We start from the raw sequence: 16,231 nt of genomic DNA, 5'->3' as shown, positions 1-16,231 counted from the left end.
TTTCAGGCAGCAGGAGATTTCTTAGTCCTGTCCTATCCAGGTTGGAATACAGTTCCCATCGGCCCCAGTTGGCATGGACAAAGGTCAGGGATGGTGGGAGTTGTGGTCCATAGTATCTGGAGGACATCTGCTTGCAGATGGCTGTTAGACTCTAAGCCCTGGAGAATGCAGCTGCACTTTCTTTTCCAAGACGCACCGGAAGGAGACGACAGCAGCAGCAGTGATGGCGAAAAGGAGGAACCTCAGGAGAAGGCTGGGGATGAGGAAGACCCGGCCGAGACCCCCCACCAGGAGGGGGATGGGGATGGGGCAGGGCATGCCCTGGCTCCAGAAGGATCGTCCGACGAGGAGTATGCAGACTCAGAGGAGGAGGAGGAGGGCAAAGGGAGTCAGGCCTCGGAAGAGATACGTTTCCCCGACACGACCATTGACCTCTCGCACCTGCAGTCCCAAAGGTAACCGAGACAGGCTGAGCCACACCTTGGCTTTGTGTGTGTTGCTTTCAGGAGGACGAAGCAAAGCATGGATTGTGAGCTTGGCTGGGTGTGAGCTGCGATTGGCGTAGTGAAATCTGGGAAGTGGTTTCTTGGAGCCAGTTTAAGGAGGGTGTTGTCAAGCTGGAAGGTGTGCCGAGGAGGGCAGCCAGGAGAATGAAGGGTCCAGAAACCAGGCCTTACGATGAAGGGTTGAGTTGCGTGGCGAGTTCCTGCCTCCCCCACGGAAATAAAGACACAGGACACCAGTATTTTAGATTAATAGGCAAAATTAGGGCACAACTTTATTGATTACAGGAATGGAGCGGTATTGGCTTAGGCATTGGTCCTATCGACTAACCAACTTCAGCCTGATTGCTAGAAGACCGGCAAGGGTTAACCACCAGTAGGGGGAGTCCTGCTGATGCACATCAACTAGGAGCTCCCCAGGAGTCACCGCCAGGGGGCGTGCCTTAGGCCCTCACCTCCCTAGGCTTTGGACAGGGCCACGCCCCCCCGGAATCCTTTACCGGACTACTCTTCAATATGTGGGGCAGGTGATGGCGCTACCTCCCCTCTTCCATCTACAGAGCAATACCAATGCCTAACCACCAATACCCAGAAAGTTGTGACGATTTGCTACGAGGTAGGCGAAAAACCAAATGGCTGGTGCCAATTTGCCAAGTGGAAAAAAATTCCTACCAGGCCCCTTGACGGCGACCAAGCAAAGTCCATAGCAAGGTCAAAGAGCCAAACCTAAAGGGTGGGAGGGTGGGAAACCGGAGCAGCTGGGGTGCTGGAGCGGAGAAAGAGGGAAATCCTCAGGCGCACCAGCCCTAAATAGCGCAGGCCACGCCTCCCGGGCCAGCCGATTGGCTGGCAAGGGAGATGACGCACCTAAGGATTCCCTGCAATCCAGCCCCCGCCCACGTGGGGGGAGGGCATGAAGCCCGCAACCCCACCTCCTCTCCAGCTCAGAAGATGTTTAGCCCAGATAAGAGGAGATCTGATAGCCATCTTCAGATATCTGAAGGAGATGGAGCAAGATTGTTTTCTGCTATTCCAGAGGGTAGGACTTGAACCAGTCAGTTCAAATGACAAGAAGGGGGAGTCTGAGTTAACATCAGGAAGAACTTCCTCTCCCATAATCAACATCCACTTCCCAACATCTCACACCAGATTGGCAGCTCCTGCTAACAAAGGACTTATTCGTTTCCTTCCAGATCCCAGCTGAAACCTGCTCCAAAGGAGGACGTCTCGAGCTTGGTAAGCTCCTGCCTGATACCAGCCGGTGATCGTAACACTTGCCTGCTGCCCCAGAGGACACAGACGGAGTCTTTATTCCCTTTTCTCTCTCCCTTGCAGAGCGACAGCAAGTCTCAGGGCCGGAGGCACCTCTCAGCCAAGGAGAGGAGGTGAGGATCCTTGGGCAGCAGTGAGCCTCAGGCCGCAGTTTCAGGGCTGCTTAAGAGATTTGATTCATTGTGATCCAGCAGACTTCTTCAGCCTTGTGGCTGGCTTGCCGGTCTGACTTTCTTCCTCCCTGGGGAGATTTCGGCAGGGCCACGTGCAACACAGACTGAGCCAGGCTGAGGTTTGCTGGCTGCTGGTGCCAGCGCGGAGGGAGTCCCCTTTTCCCTCCCTCTCCTAAAAGTAGCCTCCAGAGGCCGTCTGTGTGTGTGTGTGTGTGTGTGTGTGTGTGTGTGTGTGTGTGTGTGAACAGGGGCTGTGCTTTGGAGGGCCCCCCTGCCCCCCTGGCCCTCCCTCCCACCCCCTTCCAAAGCTGCCTGCCTCCTCCTTCCTTTGAGCAAAGCAGCTCAGGTGAAGGGTTTGTGTGCCCCTGCTAAAGGTAAAGGGACCCCTGACCATTTGGTCCAGTCATGGCCGACTCTGGGGTTGTGGCGCTCATCTCGCTTTATTGGCCGAGGGAGCCGACGTACAGCTTCCGGGTCATGTGGCCAGGATGACTAAGCCGCTTCTGGCGAAGCAACGCAGCGCACAGAAACGCCATTTACCTTCCCACCGGAGTGGTACCTATTTATCTACTTGCACTAGTGTGCTTTCGAACTGCTAGGTTGGCAGGAGCAGGGACTGAGCAACAGAAGCTCACCCCATCGCAGGGAGTCGAACCGCCAACCTTCTGATCAGCAAGTCCTAGGCTCTGTGGTTTAACCCACAGCGCCACCCGCGTCCCGCCCCTGCTAAAGCAGCAGCAAAAAATGTAAACTGTGGTGGAGAAGAATTGAGAAGAGAAGGCAGTGGCTATTCACAAGTGCAAAAATTAAGCTTGTCCGGGCAGTGGGTAGGTAGGGGGGGACCACTGACACCATCACCATGTGGAGGAGGAAGGGGGTGGCAGAGGAGACGAAGGCAACCAGGGGGAGCGGTTTGACTTGCCCCCCTGACAGTGGCTCTTCTCTCAGCTGCTGGTTGGTGCCTCCTGGCTGAGTTTGAAGCCAAGCAGCTGGATGGACTCTGAGCCCTTGGGTGGTCTTTTTTCTTTTTCTTTTTTTAAAATATATTTTTATTAAGTTTTACATAACAAATTTAAATTCAAACACATCATTCACCTCCTTATTCAGGATTCTCTGGATCCCTTGACTTCCCTCCATCCTTCCCTGGTTTCCATTATCTATCTTTTTTCATCTCCTTACCTTATTTTCTCTAATTTGTTAAAAAAAGAATAGTCTATTTTTCCGTACATTACAAACTTTACTCAAATCCTGCCAAACGTTTCAGTCATTTACAGTGTTCTCTTAAGTACGTTATAATTTTTCCCCATTTTCCTTGAAATTCTTCTCTTCCTGGTTTCTGATTTCCCCAATCAGTCTCGCTATTTTGGCATTGTCCATCATCTTCATCAGCCATTATTCTCTGTCTGAGCCCTTGAATGGTCTAAGGAGCCGCTTCCAAGCTTTTGGGGGTCCCTGCCCTCTTGTTCCCCCGTCTCCCCTGCCCTACCTTATAAAAAGCTTTATTTGGAATACAGTGGTGCCCCGCAAGACGAATGCCTCGCAAGACGGAAAACTCGCTAGACGAAAGCGTTTTCCGTTTTGGAGGTGCTTCGCAAAACGAATTTCCTATGGGCTTGCTTCGCAAGACGACAATGTCTTGCGAGTTCCTGCTGGTTTTTTTCCTCCCCCCCCCTTTTTTCTAAGCCGCTAAGCCGCTTATCAGCTGATCCGATAAGCTGATAAGCCGCTAAAAGCCGCTAATAGCGCTAATCTGCTAATCCTTCAATGGGCTTGCTTTGCAAGACGAAAAAACCGCTAGACGAAGAGAATCACAGAACGGATTCTTTTCGTCTTGCGAGGCACCACTGTAGTCGCAATCTGCTAAGGAAGACGCCGCTAAGGGGGCGCTGTTGCCCTGATTGGGGACCACGGGTCTCAGGCCTCCTGCCTTTTCCCCAGGGAAATGAAGAAGAGGAAGCCAAGTGACCCAGAGGATCCAGACCCGCCCAAGGGGAAGGAAGAGGACGACAGCTCTCAGCACCCAGTGCCTCCTCCCAGCGCCGGCAAGAATGCAGCAGGGGCCCAGCAGCCCATGAAGAGGGGACAGAAGGTGGGCATTGCAGAGCTGTGGAGTTCGCCTATTTTGCCTGCCGCCTGCACTTCGGAACTCACTGCCTCTTGAGGTCCAAGCAGCTGCCTTCGCTTCCCCCTTCTTGGCACCTGCTAAAAACGTTCTCGTTTAGTCAAGCGTGCCCAGGTGTTTAGAAAATAGCATTTGAGCTTTGGCCTGGTTTAAAGTGTTGCTGCAAATTTATTTTGATCTTATTGTTTTGTCTTTCTGCTCTGAGGGTTTCTCTTACACTCAAGCGGTGTTTAAACATTGATAAATGCAGTGGTACCTTGGATCTCAAACTTAATCCGTTCCGGAAGTCCGTTCCAAAACCAAACTGTTCCAAAACCAAGGCGCACTTTCCCATATAAAGTAATGCAAAATGGATTAAGCAGTTCCAGACTTTAAAAACAACCCCTAAAACAGCAATTTAACATGCATTTTCCTATCGTAACGACACCATTGATCCATAAAATGAAAGCAATAAACAACGTACTGCAGTCACACAAGTCAATCAGTAGCTGAACTGGGTTCCACGCAGTCACCAAAACAAAACAAAAAAGCCGCAAAAACAAAAATGCAAAATAAATAGCAGAAACAGACAGACTTCCAGGTTTGCAGTGTTTGGGTTCCAAGTTGTTTGAGTACCAAGGCGTTTGAGAACCAAGGTACCAGTGTAAAATGCATGAAATGGCTCGGATCCAGACCAAGTTGGGTGCCGCATTCGGAGCAAGTGCTGTGGGGGAGCCTAGCGCACCCTGTCTTTGGGGAAAGCGGCTCCACTCTGCTCCTTCCCTCTCTCGTCTGCAGAGTAAACTGAAGAAGATCAAGGAGAAGTACAAGGACCAGGACGAGGAAGAGCGGGAGCTGATCATGAAGCTGCTGGGGGTGAGTCAGGCAGAAAGGGGCTGGGTCTCTCTTTACCTGGGGGAGAAGGGCCATTGCAGCTCAGAGGCTAGAGCATCTTTCTTGCATGGTTCAACCCCCAGCGGCTCCCCAGGTAGGGCTGAGAGAGATAATAGAATTGTAAGGTACCCCCAGGGGTCATCTAGTCTGACCCCCTGCAATGCAGGAATCCCAGCGAAAGCATCCATGTCCTGCCAAAAACCCCGGAGAGTTAGTCCTGAGCTGGGTGGACCCGGTGGCCTGGCTCACGGCAAGGCAGCTCTTCTGTGTCCACGGCTGGATTAATCATTAAGCAGAATGAGCACATGCTTAGGGCATCAATGGAAAACTGGAATTTTCCTTTGCTGGATTTACCATGGATCATACGGTGTAGCTCAGGGGTCGGCAACCCGCGGCTCCGGAGCCGCATGTGGCTCTTTTACACCTTTGCCGCGGCTCCGGGGCGGATACTAGCGAGGGGAGGAGGCGCATTGTGCGCCCCGACACTCCCCACTGTGGCGGGCGCTGTACTGGCTGTGACGTCGCATGGGGCGGTGCATGTGTTAGTCACGCACCGTCCCGACGTCACCTTCCCGCCCGCTACATTGTAAGGGGCATGTACGCTGGTCACTGCATTGAAAGGGGAGTGAAGAACACACACACACACAAAGGTAATTTGTTAATTTAACGTTTATTTCTATGAGGAGGAGTAATTCTGAGGAGTCAAACAAAGAAATAATAAAAAAGTGACAAAAAAGTTATTTTTATAATGACGAGTTTTGCGGCTCCCATATTTTTTTTCTTCGGAAACGGGTCCAAGTGGCTCTTTTTGTCTTAAAGGTTGCAGACCCCTGGTGTAGCTGAACCAGCTTCCACAAAAAAAGAAATAGCAGAGGGGTTTTCTTTGAAATTGAAAACTATTCTCAGTGTTGTCAAAAGCGGATTGATACTTGTATGATACCCGATTGATTGATACCCAAGAACTTGGACGCAAATTTCTCAGCTCAGCTTCAGCCGTTTCACATGTATGTGCGTCATACGTTCAGTGTAATAAAAAAGATTCGGACAATATCGAATGTGGTTTTCCAAATGCTGACATTTGCTTTCGTATATTTTTAACACTAATGGTCACAAATTGCCCAGCTGAGCATTCATTTTCTCAGTTGAAGTACAGTGGTGCCTCGCAAGACGAAATTAATCCGTTCCACGAGTCTCTTCGTCTAGCGGTTTTTTTCGTCTTGCAAAGCAACCCTATTAGCGGTATAGCGGCTATTAAAGGCATAGCGGCTATTAAAGGCTTAGCGGATTAGCGGCTAAAAGGCTATTAGCAGCTTAGCGGCTTAGAAAAAGGGGGGGAAGCGAAAAAAATCTCAAGACTCACAAGACATTTTCGTCTTGCGAAGCAAGCCCATAGGGAAATTCGTCCTGCGAAGCGCATTGAAAAACGGAAAACCCTTTTGTCTAGCGGGTTTTTCGTCTTGTGAGGCATTCGTCTTGCGGGGCACCACTGTATATTAAAAAATCCCAACAGAATAACTGTTCAACAAGGCAGGCTGGATGCCTTATTCCTGTGGAACACCCTCTTCAGATGTCAAGGAGATAAAGAACTATACAACTTTTAGAAGACATCTGAAGGCAGCCCTGTTTAGGGATGTTTTTAATGTTTGACGCTTTATTATGCTTTATATATTTTGTAAGCCACCCAGAGTGGCTGGGGAAACCCAGCCAGATGGGTGGGGCATAAATAATAAAATTATTATCATTATAATAATCTCTACTAAGCATAGAAGCGGACATGTTATGTAAGATTAGTTCTGAGGATCTGATCAAAACCTTTGCAATTATAAAAAGTAGGAGAAAACGTTTCAAATACAAGTGGAAGCATACCAAAATAAACATTATTTTCCATCTTACTGTAGGTTTTGTTTCATTTTGAAAAATAAAATTTCATTTTGCTGTTTATTATTGTTTATTTTTTGAATTGGACACGTATGGGAGCACCAAAAACTTTTTAACTGCTTACGGCCTCTGAAGGTATTACCGTAATCTGGCCTTGTCTGTGGCCTACGTTCTGGGGTGGGGGGTGGGGAGAAAGAGAAAATAAATGTATTTCCCCTTTGCTTTCTGTGTCGGGTCTCAAATTCTAACGCCGCTTGCTTGCGCCCAACCCAGTCTGCAGGGTCAAGCAAAGAAGAGAAGCCGAGGAAAGCCAAGAAAGGGAAGGGGGGTCCGGATTCTGCCAAGAAGCAGCCCCAGAAGCCGCGAGGGGGCCGGAGGGGAGAGGGGGTCACGATAGAGCACGTGGCCGTCGAGTTGCAGGACGTGGCTTTGGAGGAGCACCTGGACGAGAAGGTAAGCCGTCGAGAGAGAACCCGTCCCTGTTAGCGCACAAAGCCCCTAACAACTTGGGACCAGTTTTCCTGTGAGATCGTCTGATCCCATGGGCTCCCACTCGATCCCTTCAGTCTGCGTAAGGGGCACCACTGCAGGTGCCACGTCTGTAAGAAACCAGTATTTTAGTTTGGCGGTACCGTATTTTTTGCTCTATAAGACTCACTTTTCCCCTCCCAAAAAGTAAGGGGAAATGTGTGTGCGTCTTATGGAGCGAATGCAGGCTGCGCAGCTATCCCAGAAGCCAGAACAGCAAGAGGGATTGCTGCTTTCACTGCGCAGCGATCCCTCTTGCTGTTCTGGCTTCTGAGATTCAGAATATTTTTTTCTTGTTTTCCTCCTCCAAAAACTAGGTGTGTCTTGTGGTCTGGTGCGTCTTATAGAGTGAAAAATACGGTACCTGCACTTTGGAACTCCCTTACTAGTGATTGTTATAAGGGGGAAAATGCTCCTTTTCCCTTATGGGGTATCCAAAAGCCCAAACATAGTCCTTATGTAGGTTCTCTATCAGTAGGAGACAAATAACAGAGGCCAACCAGAGAATATTGAGAAGCAAAGCAGCTAGTAAGCCTGATCTTTATTAAACTGTTGCAACAGGGTGCTCACTCACCACATGAAAGAGGGAGGAGGAACCCAGAAAAATGGTGTGCAAGCCCTTATATAGACTTTTTGAAATTGCCTCCCCTGTAGTTGAAGACCACCCTCAAAAAACTTCCTACATATATCACTGAAGGGGCGGTCTGCAGCAGAAATCCTGTCTGCCAGGATACCTGATAATGGTCACTGATTGCTTTTACCTGGGCACCCTGACCATTCTTTGGTGATGGTAAATATTCAGTTCCTGAATCCAGGTCACAGGCGCGCACCCTATTCAGACACAGATTAAGACAGGATTTGTGAGCAAAGAGACAAAGGGGAGGAAATTTTCCCATTTCCTCCCTCCTTGCAGAGAAATATTTGAGGTCAATTTGGGAGAGTCATAATGGTTTCAGGATTGCTCTCCTGTACTATTTCAGACATGTGGTTTATATATTTACGTATGTGTTTGCCTCATACATTTATGAACATTTATTTTATATATATGTAAGACCTCAGAATTCCTGTAACATGATGTTAGGCAGGTAGCCTTTGCTACGTTCTTTTCAGTACCCGCTAGAAACATTTTTCTTTTAGACACACTTGCCCCTGCTTATAGAACGTTGATATGCATTTTAGCTTGTTTGTAGCTCATTGCTGGTTCTGTTTTTTGAATACTTTAATGTGTTCTTTTTAATTAATAGTTTTCTTGCTGTTTTTTAACAATCAAGTGATATATAAATTTTAATAAATAAATAAGCGGAGGCTGCTATAGAAAGCAGAGACTCCTCCTGCCCCCCTGCAAGTACTTCAGGCTTTCCTCCCTTGGAACCAGCCCTCCTCCAGGTACTTCCCCCTTTGCCAACCTGTTGCCCACCAGCCTGATGGGAGTAGCAGCCCCACAACATCTCGCGGGCACCAGGTTGGCGAAGGGTGAGTTGCTGTCATTTCGGGGGTCAAGGTGAGAAATCTCCCTTCCCCACTCCCTGTTTTCCTGTTTCTTCTAACTGGTGCTTCCTAATCTGCTGCTGCTGTTCAGTCCTCTTTGGGGTTTGCACATTCTCTTCTCCCCGCCCCCTTCGCCTCATTATTTCTTTGGTCTTGGAATATTTGTCGCGCTTTTGAAAATCTTGGGGTTCCCCCGAGCAGGCCAGGATGCCCCTCTTGTTTCTCGGAAGGCCCATTTTGGATCTGTTCATGTTTCGTTGCTGGTGGAGGGAACGGTGACTGACGGCTCCTGATGCTTATCTAAAGATAGACAGGAAGTGTCTTACAAGAACTCATTTTTCTCTCCTATGTTCTTTGCATTGCACTGCTTGTTTTTTTGGAACATATTCTGCAAATGCCTAAATAAATTAATAATTAATTAATTAATCAATTAATAATAATAATAATAATAATAATAATAATAATTTATTATTTGTACCCCAAAATGCTCAAGGAGACCTTGAGATGATGAATGAAATCAAGGAAGCATCTGAAAAAAGGAGTAGTAAAGGGTATTTCCAGCACCCTCACGTAGACTGGCTAGATATGTGTTCCACTCGTAACATAGGGGCAAAATTTCTAGATACCCCAAATAATAATAATAATAACAACAACAATAATAACAATAATAATAATTGACTGTGCACTAACAGTTGGTGTGACCCTCGACTTAATTTTGAGTGGCGCCCAGGACCTGGTGCGAGATATAAGCGTTGTTGAGCCAAATATACAGTGGTACCTCGGGTTACATACGCTTCAGGTTACATACGCTTCAGGTTACAGACTCTGCTAACCCAGAAATAGTGCTTCAGGTTAATAACTTTGCTTCAGGATAAGAACAGAAATCGGGCTCCGGCGGCGCAGCAGCAGGAGGAGGCCCCATTAGCTAAAGTGGTCCTGCTTCAGGTTAAGAACAGTTTCAGGTTAAGTACGGACCTCCGGAACGAATTAAGTACTTAACCTGAGGTACCACTGTAGATGCAAATGGCCAAGGAAATCCAGCACGGTCACATTTGATTTCAAAAGAGGAAATTTGTCCCAAATGAGGAGGTTGGTAAAGAGGAGGTTAAAAGGCAGAGGGTCAAATCGCCAAAAGGCTTTGGAGTTGTTTAAGACCACAATATTAGAAACTCATGTGTGTCCAGCAGATCAGGAAAAGGTACCGTGAGAGTCAAGAGACCCCACCAGCTTGGACCTCAGGCAGAGTCAGAGAAGCTATTGGAGGCAAAATGTCCAAATGAAAAGAATGCAAAGGAACACAAATCTGGCAAAGGAAGTGCAGAGAGAAAGGGATGCTTTAAAAAAAGCTTTGAAGAACCAGCAACAGGAAGCTCTTTAAATATGTTAGTATCAGAAAATCATCTAGGGAGGTAGTTGGTTCCTCAGATGACTAGGGAGTCAAAAGAGTTGTAAAGGGGCATCAAGAGATTGTGGAGAAGCTAAATGATTTCTGTGCATCTCTCTTTACAGCAGAGGATATAGGGCAAATATCAGAGCCAGGGTTAACCTTTGCAGGATGCAAGTCTAAAGAACTGAGAGAGTGGTGGCAAGAGATGAAGTTCCAGGCCTAATAGACGAAATAAAAATTGACAGATCGTCACACCTGGATGGCATCCACCCAAGAGTTCTCAAGGAACTCAAATGTGAGATTTCTAATCTTTCCACAAAAATATGTAACTTATATGTAACAGATCAGCCCCCACACCTGACAACTGGTAAGCCGGCAATGTAATGCAATTTTTAAAAAAGGGATTCAAGAGGCCATCCTGGAAATTACAGGCCTGTTGCCTTAATGTTTGGAAAACTAGTGGAGAGTGTTAAAATAACCCAGCACATAGAAGAACAAGCCCCACTAAAGCAGAGCCAGCATGGCTTCTGCGAAGGAAAGTCCTGTCTCACGAACCTAGAGAGTGTCAGCAAGCATATCAACAGAGGTGATCTGGCTTACATTGTTTACTTGGACTTTCCAAAAGCTTTCGGCAAAGTACCTCACCAAAGGCTCTTGAGTAAGCTTAGCAGTCAAGGAATAAGAGGAGAAGTCATCTTGTGGATAAGGACTTGGCTAAGTTGCAGGAAGCAAACAGCAGGAATAAATGGACAGTTCTCTGAATGGAAAGAAGTAGGAAGCGGAGTCCCCCAGGGATCAGGGCATTTTAACGTGTTCATAAACGATCTAGAGCTAGGAGTCACTTGTTAAGATGAGATTGCAAGGAGCTCCAAAAGGACCTCTTCAAGCTGAGCGAATGGGAGGTAAAATTGAAAGTGAAATTCAGTGTAAACGAGGTTAAATTGATGCATGTAGGGGCAAAAAGCCATAAATTTAACATAAACGTTCATGGTGACTGACCAGGAATGAATGAGACCTTGGGGCCATAGTGAAGATGTCAGCCAAGTGTGCAGCAGCCGTGAAAAAGGCAAATTCCATGCGAGGGATCATTAGGAAAGGAATTGCAAATAAAACTGCCAGTATCATAATGCCATTATATACAAATCTTCTCGAGCAACCACATTTAGAAGACTATGTACAGTTCTGGTCGCCTCAACTCAGAGAGGATATGGTAGAGTTGGAAAACGTTGAGAAAAGGGCCACCAAGATGACTGATAATTTTGAGCGAAGGAAGGTTGCAGCGTTCAGAGCTTTTAAGTTTAGAGAAAAGGCAAACAAGAGGCAATACGATAGAAGTTTATGAAATAGCACAGAGAAAGAGGGCAGTTTTTCTCCCTCTCATAACAATAGAACTCATCGATATCCAATTCAGCTGAGTGTTGGAAGATTCAGGATAGATAAAAAGACAGGACTTCTTCGTGCAGCGTATAGTTAAGCTGTGGAACTCATTGCCACAAGAGGCAGTCATGGCCACTAACCGGGATGGCTTGAAAAGAGGATTAGACGATTTCATGGAGGAGGAGGAGGCTGCCAATGGCTACTAGACACAATGTCTACGCTCTGCCTCTACAATCAGAGGCAGAAATGGATCTGGATGCCAGTTGCTGGAAACCACAGGAGGGGAGAGTTGCTCTCGTGCTCAAATCCTGCTTGCTGGCATTCCGGTTGGCGATTGTGAGAGCAGGATGCTGGAGTATGTGGTCCATTGGCCTCATCCAGCAGGACTCTTACGTTCTTACATTCTTATGTTGACTTTTGCAGGACGATCCGGACCAGGATCAGCTGGGGAACGAGGTAAATACAAAATGCCCAATTTCGGGGGGAATGCTGGAAGTGCTTTGACTCGGTCAGATCCGTCGTATCCTGAACCTAAGACAGCTGTGGCTTGGGGAGGGAACATGAAGATCCCCCCTCGGAACGTGTTCTCCCTGCCCACCCCCCATTGATGCGAGGAATCGTCAGCATGGTGTATTCTCCAAACCCTTTCCTCTTATGAGTTTCACCTGGTAACGAGCCGCTCACAGATATCCTGTTGCCAAAAAGACTGAAGGAGGTTCCTTCCTTTGTTTTATGAAATGAATGCCATACGTTCTTCATCCAGTGGCTCTGGAAATTGCTTAAGGTAAAGGGACCCCTGACCATTAGGTCCAGTTGCGGACGACTGGGGTTGCAGTGCTCATCTCGCTTTATTGGCCGAGGGAGCCAGCGTACAGCTTCTGGGTCATGTGGCCAGCAGGACTAAGCCGCTTCTGACGAACCAGAGCAGCACACGGAAACACCACTTACCTTCCTGCCAGAGCGGTACCTATTTATCTACTTGCACTTTGACGTGCTTTGGAACTGCTAGGTGGGCAGGAGCAGGGACCGAGCAACGGGAGCTCACCCCGTCATGGGGATTTGAACTGCCGACCTTCCGATCGGCAAGCCCTAGGCTATGCGGTTTAACCCACAGCGCCACCCACATCCCTGGAAATAGCTTAGTGTCAGTTTAAAAAAAAGATTCTTACATGGGAGCATTTGAGTGAAATATGGAATGGCTGCAAAAGACCATAAAGAAAACTTGTGTACATACATCCATCCATCCATATGGCCAATGGGGAGTCTTTAAAGACTGTATAAACCACCACCACCCCATTTGAAAATATTGTGCGACACATACAAAAAGAAAAGAATTACAAAGTTAAAACTGTGAAGAGTCCATTAAATCTCTGTCAAGCCAGCAGGAGCGGTATGTGTGTTTCTACCCTAAGAAAGCTGGCTTGAATGCGTGTGTGTCTAAAAGATTTGCCGGAAAGGATAAAGCACAGAAAAAACCCCCAGAGCCAGGCATGCCCACCCCTCTCCCTTCACAGCCTCTGCTCCCATCTCCTCTGTTCTCTTTCAGGAAGGAGAGACGCTGTATGATTCTCTGACTGGGCAGCCCCACCTGGAAGACATTCTCCTCTTTGCCATCCCATTCTGCGCCCCTTACACCACCATGACCAACCACAAGTGAGTGGCAGCAACTCTTGGCCCGTTTGGCATTGCCCTTCGTAAAAGGGGCCTCCGATTAAACCTTGTGTTTCTTCTTGTTCTTTTTTTAAAGATACAAAGTCAAGCTGACCCCCGGCACACAGAAGAAGGGCAAAGGTATTGTACGCTCTCTGTTGCGTTTCTTTCCAGCTCCTTTTTGTTGTTCTAGCCAGTGGATCAATTGCACACACAAAATTCCGCAGGGCAGCATTACTCGGGAAACTTGAGCGTTACGAGGCAGCTTGACCTCTTACCGTATTTTTCGCTCCATAAGACGCACCTGACCATAAGACACACCTAGTTTTTAGAAGGGGAATGCAAGGGAAAAAATATTATTTAAGGGGAGCTCTGAGCAGAGTCTGTATGCATCCCAGGCTCTGCTCAGCACTCCCTTTCACAAGCCGTGAGGAGCGTGCGTGTGGCACTTGCGGGCTTTTCCCCAAGAGCCGCACACACGCTCCGTGTGGCTCTTTAAAAGGAGCGCAGCTCTTGGGGGCTTTTCCAGGAGGTGGGGGGAGGGACAGAGGGGCTAAGCCAGAAGCCAGAACAGGAAGAGGGATCGCTGCGCAGTGAAAGCAGCAATCCCTCTTGCTGTTCTGGCTTCTGGGATAGCTGCGCAGCCTGCATTCGCTCCATAAGATGCACACACATTTTCCCTTACTTTTTAGGAGGGGAAAAGTGAGTCTTATAGAGCAGAAAATACGGTAAATTCGTGGGGCCAAATTTCATGCTTACACTCCAGTCTCTCAATGTCATTATCACATCATATGATTGACTGGTCGGTTTTCCTGTCCACCTGTCAAAATCCCTTCTGCAGTGTCCCCAGGCACCCAGCAGCCAGTCATGTCTGGCATGAGGTGGGCTTGACTTGCCCCAAACGGCCTTGTGGGCCAAATGGGGAGGCCTGGTGGGTCCCATTTGGCCGCAAATCTGGAGAGTCCCTATCACTGCTGTAGAAAGATGGGTAGCCCAGAAATCTGTCCGGCTTGCAAACAAGCACTCACCTGTCCTCTGTAGTGATTGGAGAATCATCTCCAGGTAAGCAAGTTTGGGGTGCTTTCCCCCCTTTGGCCTGCAATGTGCCCACTGACTTCCACGGTGGGCCGAAAGGCTCATGATCCGTCAGTTGGGTGGTGGCCGCGGTGAACCTGCTTGCAAGGATGTTCTAAGTGAACAAACGGTGGTACATTTCCGTCTCTGCTGATGGCCCCCTGCCCCATAAATCTGTGCCTTCTGTCTTTCCAACAGCTGCAAAAACGGCTCTGCACAATTTCATGCAGTCCAAGGAGGCGACCCCGAGAGAGAAGGATCTCTTTCGCAGCGTCAAGGTAAGAAGCCCCTTCTCTGGGCAGGCCTGCAGCTTTGGCCGAAAGCAAGTGGCGTCTGCTTCCAGAGCCAATTTGTGTGGTTTTTTTCTAACCAAGTTTCCTGCTAACAGAACAAAGGTTTTGCTCTATGTACAGCTGATCAAGATGGAATTGTGTGATTCTCTTCTACAGGATACAGACCTGTCCAGAAATATTCCGGGCAAAGTCAAGGTGTCGGCCCCCAATCTCCTGAACCTGAAAAAGAGGTGAGGGGCCACTGCTCACAGCACCGCCGGCCTGCAGCCCTGGACTGCCTTCACCCACTGCCAAGAGTGACAACTGACCTCCCTGTCTGGGTCTCCTTCCAGTTTTGCAAATACAAGTGTGACTGATACTGATGACTTCTGTTACTTATTTGGCCAAAGTGAGAGCAGAACATCCTGTTAACTTAGCTCCAGCTTTCAGATCACAGCTATGTGTGGAAGTGGGTTATGGTCTACCGTATTACCTAACTGCCCGAGTCCTTCTCGTGTTTTAGACTCCAGATTTGAGCGTTCATATTGCTACAATGTCCCGAAAGCTGCTTATGGGACATCTTGCTGAGATGCTTATTAAAGGCCTCAGTCCCCTGCTTGTCTCCTCCCAAATGGATTGAGTTAGGTTTGAAATAAGAGGGTGCGTTTAGCAACACCGAGAGGACCTTGTATTTCATTGGTTTAGTTTTCCTGTATGGGTTGATGTCGGGAAATGAAGTCAAAAAACCCTTAGGGAGAGGGAAATCCCCTTCTAAAATACAAATTAGCTCTAGTTACACTTGTTTAAAGGTAAAGGGTAAAGGGACCCCTGACCATTAGGTCCAGTCGTGATCAACTCTGGGGTTGTGGCGCCCATCTTGCTTTATTGGCCGAGGGAGCCGGCGTACAGCTTCCAAGTCATGTGGCCAGCATGACTAAGCTGCTTCTGGCGAACCAGAGCAGTGCATGGAAATGCCGTTTACCTTCCCGCCGGAGCAGTACCCATTTATCTACTTGCACTTTGTGCTTTCGAACTGCTAGGTTGGCAGGAGCAGGGACCGAGCAACGGGAGCTCACCCCGTCGCGGGGATTCGAACCGCCGACCTTCTGATCGGCAAGCCCTAGGCTCTGTGGTTTAACCCACAGCGCCACCCGCGTCCCTTAGGGAGAGGAAAACCCCCTTCTAAAATACAAATTAGCTGTTACACCTGTTTACACACCAACATATTCATTCCACTGTTGAACAGCTCTAACTGCCAGAAAGTTCTTCGTAATGTTTTGCCGGAATCTCCCTTGTCATTTGAATCCATTGGTTTGGTTCCTGCCCTCCAGAGAAGCAGAAAGCAAGCTTGCTCTTCCTCCCATGGGACATCCCTTCAGATACTTGAGGCTGGCTATCAGATCTTTTGTGATATAGTGCCTGACAGAAGTAGCTGAGCAGGTTCAAGGAGCTACAGACTATGGAGCTCTTTTCCCTGAAGGAAATAACAGCTGCAACTGTCCCAAAGTCCACCGCTGCTTTTTCTTCCGTCTTAAAGGCAGCGCTAACAATACAAAGGGTTCAGTTCCTCTGCTGATCCGTTTTTCTTTCAAGGGCTGCAGCCCCACTGCTTTTAAGCCAGCGGGAAGCCCTTC

General features: G+C 48.2%; 1 protein-coding gene across 2 annotated transcripts in view; it reads left to right on the top strand.

The window, feature by feature from the left end:
* The window catches only part of NEMF (nuclear export mediator factor), a 38,506-nt gene extending 23,295 nt beyond the window's left edge, over positions 1-15,211 (top strand). Inside the window, exons 23-33 of one of the 2 annotated variants that reach the window (XM_082229734.1) lie at positions 191-455; positions 1,697-1,739; positions 1,839-1,888; positions 3,887-4,037; positions 4,848-4,925; positions 7,095-7,274; positions 12,025-12,057; positions 13,148-13,254; positions 13,349-13,392; positions 14,524-14,603; positions 14,775-15,211. In XM_082229734.1, the coding sequence (XP_082085860.1) occupies positions 191-455; positions 1,697-1,739; positions 1,839-1,888; positions 3,887-4,037; positions 4,848-4,925; positions 7,095-7,274; positions 12,025-12,057; positions 13,148-13,254; positions 13,349-13,392; positions 14,524-14,603; positions 14,775-14,852 (1,109 nt within the window). In that variant the 3' untranslated portion in view covers positions 14,853-15,211. The remainder of the gene's footprint in view (positions 1-190; positions 456-1,696; positions 1,740-1,838; positions 1,889-3,886; positions 4,038-4,847; positions 4,926-7,094; positions 7,275-12,024; positions 12,058-13,147; positions 13,255-13,348; positions 13,393-14,523; positions 14,604-14,774) is intronic. The other variant, XM_082229735.1, reaches the window with a different exon arrangement.
* The last annotated feature ends 1,020 nt before the right edge of the window (positions 15,212-16,231 follow it).

The sequence above is a fragment of the Podarcis vaucheri genome (assembly GCF_965113315.1).
Source record: "Podarcis vaucheri genome assembly, chromosome: 1".
NCBI classification, from domain to species: domain Eukaryota; kingdom Metazoa; phylum Chordata; class Lepidosauria; order Squamata; family Lacertidae; genus Podarcis; species Podarcis vaucheri.
Note: the sequence above shows the minus strand (reverse complement) of the source record. Positions and strands in the feature narration are given on the sequence as shown.